The sequence below is a fragment of the Takifugu flavidus genome, chromosome 17, assembly GCF_003711565.1.
Source record: "Takifugu flavidus isolate HTHZ2018 chromosome 17, ASM371156v2, whole genome shotgun sequence".
Lineage (NCBI taxonomy): Eukaryota > Metazoa > Chordata > Actinopteri > Tetraodontiformes > Tetraodontidae > Takifugu > Takifugu flavidus.
Window position 1 is genome coordinate 11,460,178 of NC_079536.1, and position 22,624 is coordinate 11,482,801.

Consider the following 22,624-nt stretch of genomic DNA (forward strand, 5'->3'; position numbering starts at 1 on the left):
CACAATAATGACCTCACGGAAGATTCATAAGATTCCTACTAATATCTGGATATTAATTATTATATCGTGGCGATGAAACGTTTAGCGACCGTGTGTTTAAAACACATCCGAGGGACAATTCTGAAAATAAAAATGCCATTTTTAAAGTGTTCTGCGGAGCAACCGTACGGACCACGTGACCGTACACGGAAGTGACGCGCGCAGCTCAAAAGAGTTCAGCAAAGCATCTGGTAGCAAAACAGCAGCTATCTTTATTCCCTTTTCCACCAGAAGATCGCGGAACGGGACGAACACGCCATTAAACACTCAACGGTAAGTTTCTGGCGCTCAGGGTGCCGATCGGAACACCGTCTGACCGTCCGGAGCCTTGACGGTTCGGCGTCACTGCAGCTGTCCGGCCGGCTGCCTGCCTCCTTCGTTATGCGGCCTGTTGACAAGCTGTCCCCATCTGGCTGCTGTCTTGGGACGGTCCAGCGCTATTCCGCGGTCAGACAGGTGATTAGCGGGTCAGTGGTTAGCATCCGAGGCAGCCAGAGGTGACGTGCACGCTCGGCTCCCCTCGGGTTGTGTAAGCAGCGGTGCTGGCCAGCTAAGCTAGCTCCTGATCAGATAACAAAGCCCGCTGCTGCCTTCACGCTCACCTTTCAAATTCCTCCCGTTGAGGTTACGGTTGCCATCTTTATTTTGCACGCAGCGCCACTAAAAAATCACGTTTAAGCCACCGTGCAAGAAAAATTGGACGCAAACGGACAAGACGTGCCGAGAAGATGGAGAGCGAGACTAAAACGCGAGTGGGGGAAAAATCAAAACGTCAAGTTATTCGATTTCTTTTATTCGCCCCCGTTTTATGCCTTGGTGATGACGATGGTTACAATGGCATCATTGCTGCCCTCCTTTGAATTATAATCTCATTTCGGGAGATGGATCCAATGTAAATTCCCGTTATTCCAATTTAAATAGATTAAAAAATAATAATAATTAGACGTGTAAAGAATTAATTCTACGACCTGTATGGTAATTGCTGGAGAATCTCATCCTGTGAATCATCTGTAAAGTAATTCGTATTTATGTCCCAATATCTACCAGAGGATTGCATTTATGATTTATTTATATTTTCTAAAATCGGGGCAGATGAGTAAAGTGGGTTATTGTCTGGTGGTGGCCACTAGGGGGCAGCCTCGAGCGGCGCTGGACCAGATATATTATTTAATATTCTAAATAATAATAATAATAAGTGTTTTAAACATTAATAACGCCGTGAAACTGTAATGCACTTTATATTACTGTGCCAGGATTATCAGGGGATTCCTTAAACACTTTTACAATGGTTAAAATTGTCTTCATTTTCTCAGAAAGCATTCAAATGAAACGTTATTTATCCGAACATCACTTTATTTCTAGCAGCAATTTAAAAAAAAATCATTTTGGGTATTATGTTCAATTCAGCTATTTTTTTGTGTGTGTTGTTGTAGCTCCTGGGAAATATTTGATAAAAACCCTTTTGCCGTAATTGGATATTAATATTATTCACCAAACACAATATCAAATGGAAAAATTACATTTTGGATAAAAATCACGTCAACGCCTGAAGGAGCTTCAACAGTGAGACCGTGCGGACGTGCTAAAACACTCGTATTTCAATAAAGTCACCTGTAAAAGGAAACAAGAATGTTTTGTGCATTCAGTTGCTATATTCTAACTCTGTGGCGTTAGCGTCTAACCATACGTGCAGGAGGCCCCTGTGGACAATGGCCTCGTCCATGTGTCTCTCGTATTCAGTATGACCTTCCCGTCTGTTTTTGTGTCCTTGCAGCTTCTGTAGGCCACCATGAATCCCATATACAGCCCTGCGTCATCAGGGGTCCCGTTCACCAACACTAAGGGTTTAGGCTACCCAGGTACGCTCTACTTTTGAGTCGGTCCCTTTATGGAATGACCCTAAAATTGATCATTTGTCTTTCTTGTGGTGCTTTCAGCTGGATTCCCAGTCGGCTACGCTGCAGCAGCTCCGCCGTACACTCCTGGCGTCTATGCAGGAGCAAACCAGGCCTTCCCCAGCGGTGAGCGTCCTCAAACTGTCCCGTCATCACCGAAATAACAGTTATTTTGGAACTGAACGGGCAAAAGCGTAACAGAATAATCTTCTCTCTGTCCCTCCAAGAGTTCCTCTTTTCAATCCTCTGCCAGACTTTGTTGGAAAAAGTGTGAATTTCACAATAGTTTAAAGAGGAAGCAGAAAGGTGATGGTTGCTTTTGGGCTCTAACTGATGTCCTCCTGTCTCCAGGCTATGCTCCGGGCACCCCCTTCAAAATGTCCTGCTCTCCAAACACGGGGACCGTCCCTCCCTTTTCCTCCTCCCCTAACCCCTACCCTGCCGCCGTCTACCCGGTCAGGAGCACCTACCACCAACAGAACCCTTACGCACAGGTCAGCGCTCTTATCCCCCGCGAGTCCAGTCTTCAGCGCTAACGCTAACTCCTCTGTCCTCCTCTGTCCTCCAGGCGTTAATACCGTCACAACAGCAGGGCACCTACTACACACAGCCTCTGTATGCGGCGCCGCCTCATGTTATCCATCACACAACCGTGGTCCAGCCAAACGGGATGCCTGCCGCCATGTATGCCCCGCATATCCCCCCCACTCGCCACAACGGCGTTGCCATGGGGATGGTAGCTGGCACCACCATGGCCATGTCGGCCGGTGAGCACCGCTGGCTTCCTTCTTCTTTTAAACCGCGTGTTTTAAAGCAGGATGTTTAGAGCTTGTTCTCCGTCTCACAGGAACCTTGCTGACGACCCCTTCACCAGCGTCCGTCACCCCCCACCAAGTGACTATGCCCACATATCGCCCCCCCGGCACGCCCAGCTACAGCTACGTGCCCCCGCAGTGGTGAAGGGAGGGGAGTGTAAGTATAAAGTGATGGGTTCTGTTCCCAGTCTTATTGTTGCTGAGACGGCCTTAGCATTAGCGTTAGCATTCAAAACCTGACAGTTCGTGTGTGTGTGTGTGTGTGTGTGTGAACCCTGTTGTTCTCTCTGCAGGTGGCAGATATGCATTCACACTCTCCTGCAGTGTTTTTGCTGTGGGTGACGACCTGCGCTGCCAGCGTCCGCAACAGTTACTCTTCTTCCAGCATAATGTGAAACTAAAACCCAACATAGAAAGAGGCCCCTTTGGATAGAAAAGGGTGAAGAATAGGCCCATCCCCATGACCCCCCCACCCACCCCCCCAACCCTTTAATGGAATCAGGCTGCATTCCATGTCACACCCAGCGCCAGCACCATCTCAACCTGCTACATATCTCGTATCAGTCGACAGAGCCTCCATGCAGAACTACTTTTTGTGAACCTCCATGCAGGTTTTTCTAGCTTCGACTCTAAAGTGGTGAAAAGGGAGGGGTTTTTTTGTGTTTCGTTTTTAAATCGGGGGACTACAAACATGTAGTACATGTCGGATGCATGTGTATATAGATATATGAAGTAACGCTCGCTCAGTCTACCTGCTGTGACAGATGCAAAATCAACAAGCGGCACACATCCAAAGGAGCTAAAAAAGTAATAACTGCAACGCTGAGTCACCAGTGACCGAGTCTTACATGCTAAATAAGACGAGAACCGCTCGTTCATGCAAAAACACACCTACACACGCGATTGCAGAGCAAACGACTCTTTCCTCTGCCGTGTTTGCTAAGCGGCGCCCGGGTTTTATTCCTCCCCTCGGCGATGCGGCGTCTCGTCTTACCATTCTCTATTTTTAGGATAAGGTTGGATTTGGGGCTGACGGCCATTCCAGCACTAAATCATCCTCAGTGTTTTTAGTTTGTTTCTTTGTCAAATGATTTGGGAGTGAGTGTTTCCCACCTGAATCATCTTCTCTTTGTTTGAAGCAGAAGTGTTCTCACCGGGGAGGCAGAAAGCATTTGCACCCATTAAGAGGGTGAATGAGAAGGACCAGAGTGTGTGTGTGTGGGTGCGTGTGTGTGTGTAATTGAGAGAGAGAGATTGTTTGTACTCATAAGAACAGTAAAAAAGGTGCCATATAGCTCTACAAGCCTAGCACATCTGACCGATATCTCACACTAATGCAACGATTCTTAGCTTTGCATCCTCACTGCAAACTGTGGACGTGATAGGAAAACCCGACGTTGTTAAACTCCATTTCTGAGCGGCACTTCTGAAGCAAGGCACTAAAGGAAAACAGTCTGTACAGATACCCGCCGTTTTACATTTGCTGGCTGTTTTACCTCAACGTTCAGGCTAACTCTCCGATATCACCGTTTCAGACATGCTTTTCTATGTTGCCTCAGTCACCTCTGTTCAATAATCTGTTTTGTAAATGTTATTTTTGTGACTTTGGTTCTTGTTTTGTATTCTTAAAGACCAAAAATAAAAAGAAATACGAGAGATCTGTCCTTTTTTTTTGTCTTTAAGGGGGCGGTTGTGGGAGTGATGAACTTAAAGCTTGAACGTACATGTTTTTTCCTTTTTGACTCTAAATAAATGATTAACATGAGAAATATGACGCCTAAGCCCTTTTTTTCCCCACCTAAACACCCCCTGGACCGTCTAAAACAGGGGTGGGCAAACATTTTGATTCATGGGCCACAATGGGTTCTAACATTTGACAAAGGGGCCGGACCAGGACCAGATGGATGGATGGAGTGCTTTGGTAACCTCATTGGAGAAAAAATACACATCTTGGGATATGGAGAAAACATGTGCTTTAATTTCAAATGAAAATGAAGAGAAGCATTACAACAAAATATCTGACTTTGGAATGAGTCTTAAAACACTTAAAATCAGATGAATAAAATGTGCCTTTTTAAAAAAAATTAACCATTTCTATTTTAAAGCACTGAAAGTTCTGTTATCCTTCAGGATATCACCATCACTCTCCTCCTGACTGTCTTTTTTCTAGTGGGAAAACACCAGAATTGCAGTGAAAATATAACATTAACAAGGTTTATTCATTTAATTTTTCAAGTTGGGCGGGCCGGATTAAAACGTTTAACGGGCCGCGTGTGGCCCCCGGGCCTTAGTTTGCCCATGCCTGGTCTAAAATGATCTTATATAACAGTATTAGGGTCAAGTGTGTTAATTTGAGATTAAAAACAGTTCAATATCTCCAGCCAGACCCCCGAGTCAGAGCAGTGGGAACAAAATCTTCTTAAGAGGAAGAGACCCGGAGCGGGACCATCTGCTGGGACGAGATGGTGAGACAGGACAGAAAGAGTGGAAGGACAGATGCACACGCCATCTTCCTCACAGCACGCACGTCTTCCGTCCAGGAGGACGTTGCAGCTTCCAGAACCACCAGAACCCTGCTGGACTCAGACCAGTCCCCCACAGGTGGAGATAGTGAAGCTGTGGACTCTAGACGTTCTTAAACCAGGAGACAGGCTCCTGCTGTCAGTCTATGGTGACCGCTGACGTCCACCTGGTGGCGCTGTCAGGGTCCGTTCCAGTGGAGACACTCACGCACCTGTGAGGGGGCTCAGAGGGGCCTCGACCGTTAGCAGAAACGTGGCTCCACCGCGCGCTCTGCATGGGTCGGTTAACTGTCCTGCTTGTTTCTTTTGGGTCGTCTTTTAAGGACGGTTCCCCCCCAGAAGAGGCAGAAGAGCAGTCGTGGGACTGCGGCGGCCTCAGTCGAGCTGTGGTGGCGTGCTGTTGGGTAACTTGGGGATAAGTTGAAATACCGTCTTTCTTCACTCTGCGGGGATGTTGCAGTCCCGGACCCACAGATTGCCCCACAGGCTGCTGCGGGACATTTCAACAGACATGGTCACACAAAAGGTCACTTTGTTGCAGGCGCTGCCCCCTCTGCCTCTGCCCTGCCAACGCTGCCCTAATAACACAGTTATAACACGTTTACGCCTGATTGGGCATCATTTTATTGGTTCCACATTTGTGCGAGGGGTCGTTTTTGAGGACGGAAATCGTACATTTTCTTGGGCAACAGCAGGTAACCTGCCACATCACAGATGTCCGTGGGGCCTTCACACATTTGCATCTCGTTTATTTGTCCTTGGCTTCAGCTGAACGACACCAACCAGAGCCAATAAAACCCCCGACGAGTCCTTGTTGAATGAATCAACCTGCTAGCTTGAGCGTCGTCGGGCTTTTCTCCCCTCAAACACACTTTTTCAGGACATTCTTTAGTTCCTTCCGCTATGCCATGTTTAAACTCAATGTGAAACCCAGTAAAAGCAGCATTTTTATAACCGTTCCGGTCATTTCCGTGTCAAATGCTAACAGTCGTCTGGTTGTTTGCTACAAACGCCTCAAATCTGACAGCGTGATTCTCACACTTGTTATCTAACAGTGTTGAAACCAAGGATGATTTCTGGTTCTGGCTGTGGCTCCCAGCCACCATCTGCCTCCTATCTCTGCGTCCCTTCATCGCCATCCTAGCCACAGGAAGGCCTTTGCAGCCCCAGACGCTGATGCTATCTCTGCGCTCCTCATCTCCGTCCTCCGCTGTGTCGAAATCTCGCCCGTCCCACAAAGGGAAGCTGCTGGTGCACAACCGTCTATGGCACGACGTCCGTTTCTGCGGGCGAATGGTGAACGAGACGCCACGTTTCCCCACTGGAGCTGCAGAACAGCAGAGGACGGCGAGGTCCACCGCTGTTTGGTGGTTTCATCTGTAAAAGTAAAAAAGTGTCTGTTGGATGTCTGATAGGATCAGTTGTTTGAAGCTTAAATCTTCAGATTGACCAAGGAAACACACCCCCCCACCCCCACTCCTGCTCTTTTAATGACTTTTAAACCAGAGACACATTTAGATTTCCCCTTAAATCCCTTACAAACCACAGGTGGTGGTGCAACGCCGCTTGAGCAACAACACTTACAATAATCGCTGGCAATGACAACAAGATTCAGGTACCATTAGGCAACTTTTATTCAATCAGACCAGCAACAACAAAAAAAAAAACCTCTCCAGAACACGAAATTCTGTTATCAGGTTTGGATCAAAGGAGATTTTATATTTTTGAATATTTAGATCAACGGAGCAGAAAGAGAAAAAGACGAAAATAGCAAAAACAACAAAGGAGAGTGTAGCTTTGAAAGAAATTAACAGGTGTCGTCGTCACAGTTTCAATCCCGAAATTCAGCCATAAATACAGGCGACAACAAGCCATAAACCAGGACAGGCCCGACACGTTCAGTCATCATTATCTGAGGTTTTTATCCTTTATCCATAAAAGAGGATTAAATAAAATACTACCGAACATTTGTTGTCGTGGCAACATGAGGCTAAATTCTAAGATGAATACACGATAACAGGGCGCCGATCGCCCAGTGATTGTGGAAGCTCCTATTGTCTAAAGGTGATAAAGATTCAATTGTTTTGAGGACAAAGACTCTGAAACCGGCAACATAAATATTGTAGATGAATTCTCTGAAATGTTTAAGTGGTCTCCTTTAACTGTATCTTTAACCGTGGACCTCCAGCCTGACGTGAAGACCGGCTAAAACGTGCAGCGGCCTCTAGATAACAGTTTCCTCTGTTGCTCCATCCTCCGCTGCATGGAGGTGCCGCTGAGACAGGATGTGTCTGAGAGTGTCCAGCTCCTGTGTCAGTTGTCCTATCCGCAGCTGCAGCTTCTTGTTTTCCTCCTGGAGCTGCTGGGCCTTCTGCTGGGTCAGCATGATCCGCCGTCGGGCCTTGTCCCGGCTCTTTCTCACGGCGATGTTGTTCCTCTCGCGCCGCAGCCGATACTCTGGACTGTCCTTGTTGATGGACCTCTTGTTCGCAGGGACCCTCAGAGAGGGGAGAAGGAACGAAGAGAAGTCCTGGAGGGGGGGAAGCACAAATACGGTGACGTCTAAGCATGGCGTCACATCACATCGGGGGGTTTTCACCTGCTGTGCGCCGCCGTGGTTCTGCTGCTGGTTGCTGTGGTTCCCGCCGTTCGGACTGGTGCTGATACAGGAGGACGGGTAGGGCAGGTACGACATGCCCATCATCTGCTCGGCCATCCTGTCATCAGCGCCCCCCCTCACCAGGCCCTGTGACTGACTGTACGGAATCATGTTGATTTGAGGCAGCTGACTGGACGACCCCACGTGGCCGGACGGGGCATGATTGTGACCCTGACCCGGGTATGCCCACTCCTGGATGACAGAGGACACCCGCGACTCGGACATCTGAGGGTTCAAAGAAGAGAAGGATCAGATTTTGAGATCTCTGATCAACCTTCAGTAAATGCAGCTGGAGCACGGCCGGAGGGGGAGGCCAATAACCGATCCTACTGGTTTTAGACCGGCAAGATCTCGCTGGATCTCAGTGAGATCTCCCCTCCAGATCATTTCAAATGAGTTGTGCTCAGAGGAGAGAAGGTTCTTTGGTCTGCTGAGACCACCATGTTCCTCCGCACTAGCGCCCCGTCTCCACCGTGAACCGAACTGTGCCGTTGCTCCTGGCGGGGTTTTTAAATGTGGAAGACAAAATGGAGCAAAATTGAGAATAATCCCAAAGGGCAATCTGGTTCAGTCAGAGAGAGAAATGACCTCTGAGAAGGAGGTCTGGTGACATGGAGTCCCACAGGGTTCTGTCCTTGGACCAGTGTTACATGTATTCTTTCTGGCACCATTTGGGTCAGATAATGTGTTTAGTGGGATTATCAGTTAAAGCTGAAACTGGATAACTCCAGTTAACCAGGCTGAGTACAAGTTTGGCTGCTGGGAGGAATTATTAGCAGCTAATCGACCAATATTGAATTCAATATTCCAACAGTGTGATCATCTGGCTCTTGATGACTGTGTCGATGGCTGTTTGTCACATCCAGGCTGGATTATTGCCATGTCCTTTTCTCAGGGTTACGTAAGAAAACACTTTGAAGGCTGCAGTTGTTTGAGATGCCGGCTGCTCGTGTTCTGAACCGCTCATCTAAATGTGGACTTGTCAGTGCTGTGCTGGCTCCAGGTGCTGGTTCAAGGTGCTTGTGCTCTCAGACAGGACATTAAGTGTCCTGATGGTAAAGATGAAGTCACCGAGGCTGCGGAACCTCTTCCAGAGGACCTTAGACCGGCACCTTTAACTCAAGGCTGAAGATCCCCTTGTTCTCTGTGGTGTAAGAATCTTAGAATATCTTAATTATTTGTTTTTATTTTAAACTCTTGAATGGCTTTTAATTATTGGTGTACTGTTTTTACTGGCTAATTTGTATTGAACAACACAAGAGTGTGTTATTATTTTTTATTAATATTGATATTAATATTATATAATTATTATAAATTATTATTATTATTAATAATAATAATTATTATTAGTTATATTAATTACAATAATTATATTTATTAATATAATAATAACAATAATAATAATGATAATAATAATAATAATAATGATAATAATAATAATAATAATAATAATATAATAATAATAATAATAATATAATAATAATAATAATATTAACAGTGTGGATAATTCCCAAAGCTTGAACTTGTTAAAGTCAAATATTAACATTAAAAGATCGTGTGATACATGAAACAATGATGTCTATTCAGACATGTAAGATTTAAGGGAACATATGGGTTATAATTTTACAGCTGTTGTGAATCTGGATTTACACGTAGAGGGAAAACATGTAAAAATAAAGCTGAAGTAATTTTAAAATATGACACGCTATATAAAGGGGACTTTCACAAGGTAAGGACAAGAGTAAATGATTCTTTTTAGGTATGCTTTCGTTAATTTACTCTATTTGTAGAAAAACTATTGATGCAAATGTATGCATTTGGATATTTATGGTAAAATAAATAAGTTTAATCTGTATATGGTGAAAAGAAACTTTGTTAAACAGGAGAGCTTAATTAAGATCATGCCTACTTAAATTGTCTGTGATATATTTATGTTTTCTTCCTCATTTGTGATTATCTCTTGCTATTTGTGTAAGTTACATTATGTATATACAAGCTTCTACGTCTAAAATTAGTTTTTTTTTTAAATAAAATGAATTTTAAAAATATATCTAAAGTCACAATTAAGACGTGCTTGAAAAGGAAAGAAAAACTGTTATTTGTGTTCAAAATAAATAGTGATATAACTCACCATGACTTGGCTCCCAACAAACTCTTCAGTCAAATGAGAGTCGGCCAGAACGCGTTGTCGCTTTCTCTCAGCTCCATTTGTCCTTCTGCGGCTTCCGTTCAATGTTCCAGCGAAGGCAAAATGGCGGCTCCTGTTGACAACGTGAGTGAGCTCTGCCTCGATATTTGTCTGTACAAACGCTATTTCCGATTTTTTACACCCTATATATCAACAACATGCACTTTGCTGATATTACAATTCGCCGTATTTACCTTTTGTGGACGGTCAACAGCAATAACTTTAATTTGGTCGGGTGTGCTGTTGGAAGCTAGCTGCTAGCAAACTCATTTACTGTGTAGATGCTGAGGAAAGACTTCCAGCTACACTAATGCTTCTCACGTGTAGATACCTGATTAGATTCCTGGTCTGTGTTTCAACAGGATTTGATAGAAAGGGATTTGCCGAAGTCTGTGCAGCTGTTAAATGCTCTGACGGAACAGGTAAGAACTTTATAGATCGCAGGTGAAGATGTCTGTTATGAAATGCTGGTTTCCGGTTTTCTTAGGTGGTTTCAGTTACCAGCCATGTCCGCGAACTGCTCAAACAAGTTAAAGATGGAAGATTGCACACATCCCAGGTGAGATGAAATCAGTCACAGGATGTAAAGTAACATAAACAGAACTAGATTCCTAGAATGCTGCTTCTCCTTTTTTAGATGTGCATATTAGACTGTATTCTGCTATACTTTATTATACAATTTAAAATTCCCTCTGTATACAAGGACATACTGATCTGTTAGGCTACAGTCCTGCTGTTTGGATCAAACCTACAGGTTTAGTTGGAGGCCTGATTTACTGCAGGATACTGATAAACTACACATGTATCAAACAATTGCACTGTATTCTTTTACGAGATCAGCTACAACCTAAGAGGGACTATCCTGATGCTGTCTGTCCAACTGTACTGTTAATCCTCAGGGTTTGTCCTTCCTTGACCTTCGGTATCATCTCCTGCTCTTCTACCTGCAAGACCTGACTCATCTGATCTGCATCAAAACAGACGGACAGCAAATCAAAGACAGTCAAGCCTTGAACAGAATCGTCACAGTTAGAACAGTGAGACGATTGGACAAATACAGGAGCAATCGTTTGTTCTTTTGCTGCCTCCTTAGATGCCATCACATGCTGTTCCTTTCCATAGGTCCTCGAGAAGATGCGGCCAATAGACCATAAACTCAAGTACCAGATTGATAAGCTGGTTCGCACAGCTGTCACTGGAAGCTTAGGTAAGTCTTGTTTGTAGTGCTATTTTCGGAATGATCTGCACGATATAATGGTTCTGCTTTGTGTTTTTCAGCTGAGAATGATCCACTGCAGCTCCGTCCCAATCCTGGAAATCTCCTCAGCAAAGTAAAAATGAATTTCCTACGCCGTCTTTGTGACACTATATGTAGGGGCACTGTCATTTCTCAGCCGTATGCATCCAAAAAGTGGAACATGTCCATCTCGTTTTAAACCAGCTGAGCGAATCTGAGGAGTCTGACACTGAGGAGAAGACCGAGAAGGCGGCGCCCTCTAGTGGACGAAGATATATCCCACCGAAGATTGCTCCAATGCACTATGGTAGCGTTACTTTCCTTTTTTATATTGTGAATTTGGACTTAATTGTCATTACATTTTAAATTACCTGAAGCTGCAAGTTTGAATGTAGATTTAGAGCCAATTCCCCCGACCTAAACCTTATATCATTTGTGAAGATGGCGACATGACGGATGCGGACAGAAAGAAGGCTCAGGCGGAGCGTCAGCGGCGAGCTGCGCTCAGGAGCTCCGTGATCCAGGAGCTGAGGCAGCAGTACAGCGATGCTCCAGAGGAGATCCGGGAAAAGCGAGACTTCCAGACTGAGCGGGACAGCCGCGAGGAGCTGCACAGGTATTTTGTAACACGCACGCTTGAAGGCTGGTTTTTAAAAAACAATTTAAAAAACGGGTTTAAATTCATGCCGTTGTCATTTGGCAGGAAAAATTATGAGGAGTCCATGATGGTTCGTCTCAGCATGCCCAAACGTGCAAAGAATGCCAGGAAAAGAGCAATGATGTCCATGTCCGGCCAGCTGAGCGGCATCACACACTTCGGTGACATCACGGCGCTGACGGGAGGGGAGGGGGCAGAGGTGAGCTAGCGGCGATGTCACAAAGCAGGGCCTTCCAGTCTGGTTTCAAACGGGTCGGTCCGGGCCGCTCAGAGTTCAACGGGTCGCGTTTATTGTTGCAGGGTGGAATTTCACGGCCCAAGAAAAAGAAGAAAGTCATGAAGAAGAATACCAAAAGGAAAGGTAGGAACATTCAGATGGACTCGAGTGTGCGCTTGTACCAGCCTGAGCCTGCCTCAATTACATGAAGGTTTACATTTAAATGACTGACTCTAAAATGTTTTTACAATGTGTGTTTTTCCTGCAGCCTTCAAGAAGCACAGATAGACCCGAGACGACACCCACTCGCCAAATGACCCGATTTCTTCTGCCTTTTTCAGGATTTGCTGATGTCAGTTTCCTGTCCTGTTTCCTTTAATAAAATACCTTTGCTGATTACATTTGTCGTTTATTTTGCTTCACCATCGTGTTGTCGTCCAGGCAGCGAGCAAAGCCCCCAGCTGTAATACACAAGACAACAGACGGCATCCCGCCTGTGCCTTCTCATTTTAAATAGTCTAAAATTGTACACGTCCTTTAGGCGCCAGATTATTGATCTGATGTAAACACCAGTACCTTGGATCTTGGCCTCATTTGACGTCTGTTAAATCGTTTTATTTTGGGGACCAGTGTTGAACACTTTAAATGCCCTCGATTTATCATTGTTGACCTGAACGGAATTCTAAGCTATATAATCATAAACGTCCTTACGATCATGAACTGGAAGAGATTTTTCCAAAATGGTGACGTCACTCCTGAAGGTGAAGGAAGGTGCCGACTGTGGGTCCCAATTCCTGCTGAGCAGAAATTCTCCTAATTACACGCGTGTTAATGTCGGGGATTTCCTCGAGTGTTGGAACCTGCGCTTACATTTAAACATCTGGAACAAAAACACCAACAGGCTCTCTCATTTTTACACAATGTCTTTATTTTTTTTTTCCCTACTCACAGATTCATGGCTTAAAAATAAAAATTAAAAAAAAAAAAAAAAAACGCAAAACATTTCCAAACCCACACCCTCTTTTCAAAAAAAGTCTCCACAAACCCCATCCGACTGTCCCCTAATTAAAAGCTGGGGCCCACTCTGTTCAATTCTCGGCCATGAGCTCGTCAGCCTTCCTCTGACGAGCCATGGCTGCACGTTGTGTTCAGAGCCTGAAGGTGTGTGTGTGCTGCACACCCCTAAACTCCCCCCCCCCCCCCCATCTGCTCCTGCCCTCCTCACTCAAACTTGCCTGCCTGTCATTTATGTAGCTTCATCTCTCTGTATGGAAACGTGTGGCCGGCCGCCTGTGCTGCAGTGTGCTGTGGTGCATGTTGAACGTGTGTGTGTGTGTGTGTGTGTGTGTGATCATGTATGTGAGTGAAGTCATGTGTAAGAGAGACTAAAACTAAAAGCAATGTCAGCGTTTGCTGTTGTAGTAAATGCCCCCTGCTGCAGACCTGTGGTCGCCCTGCCCCCCTCCCCCACCCCCCCACACAGACAGGATGGGGTGAGTGTGCATAGCGGGAGCAGAGAGAGAGAGAGACGCTGCGGAGACAGTGGGGGGGGCCGGCGCCACCTGGGGAGGGGTAGTCAGCCTCCACTGGTCCTGAAACCTGAAACGACAAGAAGTGATCTAATATACAGAGAGAGGAGGGGGAGGGGGGGGAGGGAGGGGGGGAGAGATGGGGAGGGGGGATGCAGGACCACCAAATAAAAACATCGATGTCCATCAAAAGAATAAAAAAAGCGCTAGCGGCCAAGTGTGCGTGTCAAGTGACGGGATGAGCGGTGGAGAGTGGCGGCGTGTCGAGCAGCCCAGCCCGCCCCCCCGGACAAAAAGAAAGAAAGCCAAGCAGGAGCGAGAGCGGATGGGGCAAAGAACAAAAGACAGGGGGGGGATGGAGGGGAGGGGAGAGGAGGGGGGGGTCAGGGATTAAACATACTCCACACACCACTCCAAATTTAAAACAAGCAATACTGTAGCTGGAGGAAGTTTCACATGAGCGGGACATTAAAACAAACAGCAGGTGTCGTCGATGCCGCCTCCCTCCCACTTTCGATTTTTTTGGGGGGGCTTTTGGTGGTGGTGGAGGGTGAGTGGGTGGGTGGGCTGTTTGTGATGGTGTGAAAGCGGGAGGTCACAGCCAGATCAAAGGAGACACAGCTGCAGCCTGAGACACCGTTATCTTCTCTCCTCCCCCCGTCCCTCAAAAAAAAAAAAAATACAAAAATAAACCAAAACCTGCCACCGCCCCCCCCCTTCAACGGCCAACTGATACCTTACCGGGGATGACCGCATCAACCTCCACATGCATGCTCACACACAATCGCACACTGCGGCCAGTCTCTCTGTCCAGGAGCAGTTTTTCCTTTTCCTTTTTTGTCTTTTTTCACTCTTCGGGGATTTTCTTCTTTTTTTTTGTTGGGAAAGAGGAGGAACTTTTTTTTTTTTTCTCTTTTAAATGGGAACAGAGGGGGAGATGGTTGATAGTTAAGGGGTGGGGGGAGGGGGTGTTTAGTAAGGGGAATACCACGATGTTGTTCGCCCTCGGCCCCTGGAAAAGAGAGAGAAAAAGAGGGTGAGTTGTTTTTTTTTTTTTCCTGATTGGCTTAAGATGGACACGAATGTCCTGGTGTGGAGGTGTGTGTGTCAGTGTGTGTACAAGGAAAGGGTGTGGAAAAGGGGAAGAAGATTGAGGACAGCGGTCACAAGCGTGACGCCCCGTCTTAACGGTGTGGAGCTTTAAGGTGTCGCGTTAGCGTAAAAGAGTCTGGAGAGGAAAGAGAATTAATCTCCAGACCATCAGTGTTTGGTGTGTGTGGGTGTGAGGGGCAGCCAAGGCACTCTCTCTCCCTCTTTCTCTCTCTCTGTCTCTCTCTCAGAGAGCTGCCTCGGGGGGTCACTGTGGGGGAAGACCTGGAGGACAAACAGCACCACACATATACCCCCAACAAGACACGGCACACACACACACACACACACGACCGCAACACTGGGGAGGACTCACACCAGCAGCGTTACACACTGACACACAAACATGTGGATTAAAGCTGCAAACATTCCCACTAGTGCGCCACCTTGAGGTAGCACACACACAGTGGCAACACAAAAAGGGTCACTGGAGTGAAACCAGTGGCCGTTAGCTTAGATGTTGAGGTCAGGCTGCAGTGATGAACCCTCGTTTCTGCTGTGCGTGCGTGTGTGTGCGTGCGTGTGGTCATGAACATGCAAGGACGCCAGCTCTAAACAAACATGGGGGGAAAGGTCACATGACAGTTAAACAATGAGCATCATCTGCCATGTTAAGATGTTTGTGCTTTAGCTCCACCAGTCTGGGAAGATCATCTGACCAATGGTGTTTAGGGGTTCCACCACAAGCAGACAAGAGCCGTAACCATGGATACCGCAGCTACAGGTGGATCTGTCCAAGTGCGCCGCGGCTTATTGCAACACTTTCCAAAATAATGGGCTTCACTTCACAGAAAAGTCACCGACAGAAGCTGGCGCCAAAGTGAAGCTGAAATTTTGAGCTAATCGCACTTATTGAGCGGTGAAAACCATCAGAGACGCAGACGCAACAGCGGCAGCACATGGAGGGAGCCAGAAACTGGGCTGTGCAGTTATTACAGGGACCACAAGAGGCTGGTTTCAGGGCCGCCTCGCAGGAATCTACGGCAGAAACAGGTCTGGGCAGCACGTGGCACAGATCGCTCACAACACTGGATTTATTCGGGCCACATATTCCGAATTAGGACACATTTGTTGAGCTAAATAACGCATTATTGTCATCATCGTTTGAAGTGAACAAAACTGGATGAGTGAGAGGGCATCTCTCGAGGGGGAGAGCTTTAACATCCATTAGAAACAGACTGTTGTGATCATAATAACTGATGGGGGTTAGCGCGGGTCAGTCGGGAGCACACGCAGCGGCGGCGAGCGGCGGCTGGGACACGTCTCAGAGGAGACAGCAGATAACTCTGTTAGCATGTCCTAAACCCGGGGCCTGGAACCCTGCACAACATACAGCACTGACCACAGGACACCGGCTTTAACGTCAGGCTCCATCAACTAGTTTATCATCAGACAAATATGCAGGCGATGTTTATTTTAGTCTGATCCAGAACTGAAAAAACAGCCCAAACTAATAAATCTCAAATTCTTTCAAGCCGAATCAAAGTGCCGTTTGCAGTCTTTCAGCTCACACCCGTCAATTACACCTGCACCCTTTCAGGCGTGGATATCGAGTTCTGATCTGCCGTGAGTCGAGTCAAGTGTGTGAACTGGCAGAGCTGGAGTTCCTGGTATGTGTGGGAGAGGCTGGAGTCGGGGCAGAGCGATTACACACATGCTGACCTTCAGCTTCAGACATTTTCATACAGCAGAAAGAGAAAAAGCGCAACTTTCCCAGCTGCTTCAGGGAAAAGATCGCTTTACACTTGTTCCAAACTCAAGGGCAAAACCCAGAAGCAGCAACAATTAAACAATTAAGCGAGACAAAAAGGTTTGGCTTAAACTCAGAGAGCTCCATCGGCTTCAGCTTCTGTGGTAACGAGGGAAAGCTGATACGAAACCCTCCCACATTCTTTGTAGGGTGATCAAAATCTCCGTATCTGCTCAGAAATCATGGTAAAAATCTCAATATCTAGAAGGATCCAGCAGCAGTTTCAAAAGTCCCACTGTAAATGTGCGACGCAAGCGTCAAATCTGAATCCTCTATTTGATATAAACGCTGCCGTTTCACTCAGAGCCGACCAAAAACCTCAACTCATTTCAGTCGGAACGCCAAAACAGAGGACGGCGGTGACCACGCCGCCTCTGGAGACCACGACTGACCGCGGAAGAGCAGCACATCACAAGCCCAGAGGGGCTTTTCCTGTTGTTCAAAGGTCAGAGTTCAACCCATTACTCATTCGGAGCGGCTAAAAACTCGACGGGTGACATTCCCTCCCACTTCCGGCTTCTGTTCACCACTGGCACCAACACAAACATGGCGGATGAACCGCAGCCAAAGAAAAGGTTGATGGGGAGCCGAGTCCGTTCAGCCGGGTTGAAATGCTGTATGATGGAGCATGCAATGGCCCCGCACCATCATGACATGCGCGCCCCTTAAAGACAGAACTTTCATCCTTAAAGTAATCAACATAAAAAGATGCTGTCGACCACCTTTGTCACGTGGATGTGCTACACACTATTCTGACATGTTAGGTCTGAGTTCAGACCACTTCTACTCAACCATTTCTGTGTGTGATCGTTCCATGTTTAATCTGATCCTGTTTGTAATGTTACAGCAGAAATCACAACATATTCAGGATCCTACTGTATCACCTATAAGCAGGTATCAGAGTTGTTAGTCTGTAAAACGTGTACGATCAGGATTGGGATGGTCAGCAACGTGCTCAACGGCCGTGTGCCGCGCGTGCGCTCACCTGAAGGCCCGTCCTCTGCCTCTGGGTGGCGTGTAGCCACTGTAGTAACGTGCACGCGACGAGAAGCTTCCTCCCCGTGACCGGAACCGGGCTCGTGGGAAGCCACGGTCTGTGGTGCTAATACCCGGTCTGTTTGTTCTCTTTGCAACCACCTGCAAAACACCCAGAACGGCGTAAAACTGAGTTGTGTGTTGGTTTGGGAACCATCCATCCAGCCCGATATCAAGACGGGCTGCTAACTGTTGGCTGAGCGAGAGGGTCGCGACCCAATGCACACCCGCCCCTTTGTGACATGGGTTGGATGTGATACCGGAGCTCAGAGCGGCCAACGTGTTAGCTTCTCACCTTTATCTGCCGTCCTCTGAACAGAGACTCGTCCAAAGCCATGGCTGTCCGCACAGACTCTTTGTCTGCAAACTCAATGTAGGCAAACCTGAAAAAAATGTTTGCGTGCCACAATACTGATTAAATGCAGAGGCAGAGCGATTTCTGTCGCCGCACCTACTGTCAACATACATAATGACCACCCGTGGAGCGACTCACGTCGTCCCGAAACTGTGCGATATAAAGCCAACTCTTACCCTTTGGGATGCCCCGTGTATTTGTCACATAAAATGGTGACTCTGTTTACTGAACCGCAGCCGTGGAAGTGAGCCTCCAGCTCTTCCGCCGTGGCACCGTAGTCCACCTGAAGAAGGGAGGACACGTGAAACGCGGGAAAAACCAACGCCGTGTCTGCACAAGAGAGACTCAACCACTTTTATGATCCTGTTTAACCCCCAGAACTCCCAGCGACACACTGCGAGACATTCGGCCAGTTTCTCTCGTTTGTCCCGCCCACTAAGTGGTTTCCAGCAGCAGAGCGCGGGTGTCACACCTGCCCCAATGAAGCGGAATATCCCAGGGAACAACCTCAGGCAGGACCGAACAGCTCCGCCCATAAATGACGACAAACGCCTGGATAAAACCACCTGACGTTTGTGTTCTCGGGCCAAGAAAGATCAGGCATGCGTGAGCAAACTCACAGCTCGGAAGTGACGTTGGGGAGGTTACGATGGGCTCTTTAAGGCTAAAAACTGCAGCTCCGCCCTTTTGCTTCCCGTCACATCTGAAAGAATTTGACCTTTTACTCACATTTCCAACGTAAATTGATCGCGCGTCTGCTTCCATCTTTTCTTCGAAGGACATGATGACGGGGCCAACTGCACACGGGAGCATGGACAGAAGTTCTGATTGGTTCGTGTGAAAAGTGCACGCGTGACATTCTTGACAGAGACACACCTGGTGGGGGGCTCATGTTCATCTGCTTCTCCACCTCGTTCTGGAGTTCCTTTAGCTTCTCGGCCTCCTCCTCCATCTCTCTTACCCGAGCTTTGATAGCCTCCAGTTCCTGCAAACAAGAATATCAAATTTAAAATGCCGCGGCCTGGTTAATCATTATTTTTAAAGGGGTTGTGCTGATTTGGGCAGTTTACTTGGAGAAAAAATAGACAAAAGTGATCACGGGACACCATATTCCTGTTTTGTGTGAAAAACACCACCGAATGTAGACCTTCTAGGCCATAAGGAAGAGGAAAACAAGGCTAGCAGGTGTCCCCCTTCAACCTTGATGCCTTCTTCATGTTTATATAGGTTATAAGTGTGAAGCGATGCTTACAGCAAATCTTCCATGAACAAATAGCGTTTCTTCATCATTGTGGTCGGCGAAGAAGTCGAACTGATCCCACTCGGTAGACTCTAAAGGCAGCGGCGCAGCTTCTCTTACCACCTCGCTCGCCATGCTGAATTGTTGTGAAGTATCGAGTTACTCAAAGGTGTGCGGGTATCACGGCGTGCGTGAGCAATGCCGCGTCAGACACGTGGAAACTCGCGTTTTAATAAGCGCTCTGAGAAAGCTCTGCAGGTTAAGCTCCAACAGCTCCTGCTACCGGCACACAGGGAATCGCAGTTGAAATGCTACCGGAATAAGCAAGACTGGACAAATACTGGGCTAAAAAGCAAGCTGATGATCAAAGGATCAAAGAGACCTGGACCTTGATCTTCCAAGAACAAAGGCCAAGGATCATAAAGGATCCTCGGGTGTATCGCCTCGGAACCCCCGCGATGGCGTTTACGTGACAGTCAGACTTTTGTTTTGATTAAAGCAGAATAACATGAAGTTAAACTGAGTTTAAGGAATTTTTCAGAAAACGCCAAACAATAAATTTTGGTGGTGTTCTAGATTTTGGAGGGACTTTGGCCCTTTGAGGTTATGTATCACTACTGCCTACTACCTATATACGATATACTATGGGTGTGTCACATTATGTGGAGATAGAACCAGCTTGGTGGGGGTTTGGGGTCTCGGTGTGCTTTTTTCTAGCATTACCGCCGCCCTACCTCTATTGTATTGCTGGTGTCAATGAATCGGGCTCGACGTGCTGAAGAATACACAACTGAGAACCGCTGCATCGCTAATATAACCATGGCTTACAGCAAATAACGTCACGCTACTGGCCCTTTGAAAGGATCTGAAAATCATTACCACAATTTAGCCTGAAATTAATGTTCCGACTGGGTTTGGAAACGGGTCCACGGATTGGGTTTGAAACCTCCCAGGGTGCCGAGGGCATGCGAGTGTATGCCGGGTTAATGAACTCGTCCGTCCAGGGGGATTCCCTGCCTGGAGACGTGATTTTCCTTGGGGTTTATCATCCGCCAGCTCTCCGCTTTACAACTGCTTCTACAATAAAAGCAATAAAACCATCTGGCTGAGCTGTAACGGTATGTTTGCTGCACAGGACACGACTGGGGAAAGCCGTTAACCTGATGACCTGAAGATTCAGGTTTGCTTGTGACTAAAAAAGGACAGAAATGCCTGCTTACATTTTTGGGTGCCTTAGCTCCTTAGGGTGACGTCTCCTTTCAAGGTTAGCCGTCTACGGAATTGCACATATAAGACACGATCTAGTGCCTGGGCGATGGTTGGTGCCTGTCTTTTGAAATTGTGTCACCGGTTACAATAAGCAATGTAGCCCCGTTGGAACATTCCCATATTCCCAGACAGTGGTGCACTGCAGCAGTGCAAGTCATTCCAGCCCAGCACGTTGTTGTGTGTGCAGACTCAAGTCAACATAATGGGTCTTTGTGCTTCCACGGCGCAGACACCTAACATTTCATAGATTTCTTCTCACTGTAACAGCCCCGAATCGCAACATGGCAGGACACCGACTGCATGGTTGTTGTTTTTTTTAACCCCACAGTACAGTTCCATCAAATCCCCCCCACAGTCCAACAGATCACAACCTCCAACCATGAGCTGCATTCACAACAACCAATTATCAACACCACAAAATAAAGACCATGTTCTGTTAACCAACCCCTCCTGTTGTCGCATACGCCGGGCAATCGCCTGCGACCCCCCCCCCCCCCCCCCCTTCAATCACCCTGCTCGTCCTAGCAGAGCAGTGAAGGATGCAAACCCAGCCCCTCAAATACCGCAGCCCCCAGCTCCTGCGCTGCACGCCGCCGTCTCCCTGCCCGACAGGGATGGACTACACCCGGCAGCGAGCTCGACCTTAATGTCCAGCATGCATGCTTGTGCTGCTAAATGGTACTCGGTGCAGAACAAACAGAACCTCAGCTGCAGGAGAACGATCACCGTCCAACACGAACGACAGAGGCGGGTGATCAGATGCACGCCTGTCACCTCCAACCTAGCGCAAAATTCAGCTAGCAACCCGGTAGTAACTATCGTAATTCTTGGTCAGAACAGCGCTTTTATGTCACCTCCAGCTGGTCTCGACGGGATAAATACGTGCAACGTGTATGCCCTGACCACGTATCTTTTTTAGCTAGCGCACCAGAGCAGGTAGCCTTCCTCTGCTGTAGGCTAACGTTAGCCTGTCGGCTACATGTGTGCGCACCGGTACATGGACTGTAAAAGCAGCCAACATAGCTCAGAAGATACAGGTTAAAATGATTATTACCGCTAGTAAGTGGCCTTCCAGAGTGGTTAGACACGCACAGCGGCGACAAATGATGGCGGCCTGTCCTAGTCTTGCCCCTAACGGTCTCCTACATCCCCCTCTTTCATTTTTCGCGATGAGGATCCCCAATGATTCAAGCTTCTCACTGGCGCAGAGAAACTGGCACCGCTGTTGCGCCAAGATGGCTGCCGGCACTACGCATGTCACCACCCATTTCTACTGCACTGCGTGAGCCACAATGGCGGTCGGTATCGACCCGGCCGGGGCACCATCACGCGCGGCATGTGACTTCGCGATTTGTAGTGAAAGGAGCCTCGCCGAACCCGCCGCCGACGGATCAACCGGTGTGCTGTGTGGAACGCGAAGTGTTGTGTAGTAATGTTGGACCTCCCAACGGCAACAATGCCCTTCACTTACCGGGTCTTCAATTGCGGCCTCTCCCTCTTCTAATCCCGGTTCTTCGTCCCCGACGCCCGGGTCTTCCAGCTCAGGATGTCCGGGATCAGAATCTAGGAGAGATTCTTCCGCCAGTCCGTTGCCGAACTCCGCCATCGCCCTTGTTCCAACCGTACCAACCTCGTGGTCAAATCAGCGCTGCAGGCCCCTACTCACACACAAGGGGGTAGAGTGAGCGGGGCGGCGAGGCGAAAAGCGTCGGAGGCAACGCTCGCTAAAGTTGAATTAGCAAATAAAGCAGCTAGCCACACTCCCCGTTACTATTCAGAAATATTCCACGTACACAGACGGCTGTTTGACTTACTAACTTTACGCAGCGGTCCAAACCCAACAGGTCTCCGGGTTTATTTACTTAAATGTGTATAAAAGCAGAGCTACACGAGAGCGGCAGCGTTCTTCGGTTTAGAAATGGAAGCAGGGGCGGAGCTTTCGCTCACTGCGGACGTGAAACTCCCCGTCCTATTGGTCATCGTATCGCTCCAGACCGACGTCGTCCACGTTCGCCACGTCGCTATTGGACAAGCGGACCGGATTTTCCGGTTTCCGAATTGAATGCC

The 22,624-nt window shown here is 47.5% G+C and overlaps 4 protein-coding genes across 7 annotated transcripts; 2 read left to right on the forward strand and 2 right to left on the reverse strand.

The window, feature by feature from the left end:
* Positions 1-115: 115 nt before the first annotated feature.
* On the forward strand, positions 116-4,518 carry fam168b (family with sequence similarity 168 member B). 2 transcript variants are annotated; one of them, XM_057012286.1, is made up of 7 exons: positions 116-312; positions 1,814-1,898; positions 1,977-2,060; positions 2,286-2,428; positions 2,503-2,701; positions 2,782-2,906; positions 3,043-4,518. In XM_057012286.1, the coding sequence occupies exons 2-6, from the start codon at positions 1,829-1,831 to the stop codon at positions 2,892-2,894; spliced, it is 609 nt and encodes a 202-aa protein (XP_056868266.1). In that variant the 5' UTR covers positions 116-312; positions 1,814-1,828; the 3' UTR covers positions 2,895-2,906; positions 3,043-4,518. The 2 variants fall into 2 exon arrangements, with proteins under 2 accessions (XP_056868266.1, XP_056868267.1); XM_057012287.1 differs by lacking the exon at positions 116-312 and adding an exon at positions 337-495.
* Positions 4,519-6,887: 2,369 nt separating this feature from the next.
* On the reverse strand, positions 6,888-10,234 carry cebp1 (CCAAT/enhancer binding protein (C/EBP) 1). The gene is made up of 3 exons (XM_057012327.1): positions 10,062-10,234; positions 7,871-8,155; positions 6,888-7,801 (listed from the first exon to the last, which is right to left on the reverse strand). The coding sequence occupies exons 1-3, from the start codon at positions 10,062-10,064 to the stop codon at positions 7,496-7,498; spliced, it is 594 nt and encodes a 197-aa protein (XP_056868307.1). The 5' UTR covers positions 10,065-10,234; the 3' UTR covers positions 6,888-7,495.
* Positions 10,111-12,550, forward strand: ngdn (neuroguidin, EIF4E binding protein). Its single transcript, XM_057012257.1, has 11 exons — positions 10,111-10,202; positions 10,481-10,540; positions 10,606-10,677; positions 11,018-11,155; positions 11,241-11,325; positions 11,397-11,449; positions 11,560-11,662; positions 11,797-11,971; positions 12,059-12,212; positions 12,314-12,374; positions 12,499-12,550. The coding sequence occupies exons 1-11, from the start codon at positions 10,182-10,184 to the stop codon at positions 12,516-12,518; spliced, it is 942 nt and encodes a 313-aa protein (XP_056868237.1). The 5' UTR covers positions 10,111-10,181; the 3' UTR covers positions 12,519-12,550.
* A 587-nt stretch (positions 12,551-13,137) lies between these two features.
* On the reverse strand, positions 13,138-22,512 carry pabpn1 (poly(A) binding protein, nuclear 1). 3 transcript variants are annotated; one of them, XM_057012266.1, is made up of 8 exons: positions 22,372-22,512; positions 22,029-22,215; positions 18,925-19,033; positions 18,778-18,845; positions 18,225-18,331; positions 17,989-18,076; positions 17,644-17,795; positions 13,138-13,829 (listed from the first exon to the last, which is right to left on the reverse strand). In XM_057012266.1, exons 2-8 carry the CDS (start codon positions 22,161-22,163, stop codon positions 13,634-13,636), a joined length of 855 nt encoding a protein of 284 aa, XP_056868246.1. In that variant the 5' UTR covers positions 22,164-22,215; positions 22,372-22,512; the 3' UTR covers positions 13,138-13,633. The 3 variants fall into 3 exon arrangements, with proteins under 3 accessions (XP_056868246.1, XP_056868247.1, XP_056868248.1); XM_057012268.1 differs by having other exon boundaries at positions 13,555-14,771; XM_057012267.1 differs by having other exon boundaries at positions 22,029-22,485.
* Positions 22,513-22,624: the final 112 nt, after the last annotated feature.

Excerpts from the sequence above, each read along its gene's own strand:
- ngdn (XM_057012257.1), top strand. The coding sequence starts at position 10,182 with ATGGCGGCTCCTGTTGACAAC. Across the intron at positions 10,678-11,017 it reads GAAGATTGCACACATCCCAG|GGTTTGTCCTTCCTTGACCT; the intron begins GTGAGATGAAAT and ends GTTAATCCTCAG. Across the intron at positions 11,156-11,240 it reads GAATCGTCACAGTTAGAACA|GTCCTCGAGAAGATGCGGCC; the intron begins GTGAGACGATTG and ends TCCTTTCCATAG.
- pabpn1 (XM_057012266.1), bottom strand. The coding sequence starts at position 22,163 with ATGGCGGAGTTCGGCAACGGACTGGCGGAAGAATCTCTCCTAGATTCT. Across the intron at positions 18,846-18,924 it reads GAACATGAGCCCCCCACCAG|TTGGCCCCGTCATCATGTCC; the intron begins GTGTGTCTCTGT and ends TCCCGTGTGCAG. Across the intron at positions 18,077-18,224 it reads TACACGGGGCATCCCAAAGG|GTTTGCCTACATTGAGTTTG; the intron begins GTAAGAGTTGGC and ends CATTTTTTTCAG.
- cebp1 (XM_057012327.1), bottom strand. Across the intron at positions 7,802-7,870 it reads ACCACGGCGGCGCACAGCAG|GACTTCTCTTCGTTCCTTCT; the intron begins GTGAAAACCCCC and ends CCCCCCCTCCAG.
- fam168b (XM_057012286.1), top strand. The coding sequence starts at position 1,829 with ATGAATCCCATATACAGCCCTGCGTCATCAGGGGTCCCGTTCACCAAC. Across the intron at positions 1,899-1,976 it reads TAAGGGTTTAGGCTACCCAG|CTGGATTCCCAGTCGGCTAC; the intron begins GTACGCTCTACT and ends TGGTGCTTTCAG. Across the intron at positions 2,429-2,502 it reads AACAGAACCCTTACGCACAG|GCGTTAATACCGTCACAACA; the intron begins GTCAGCGCTCTT and ends TCTGTCCTCCAG.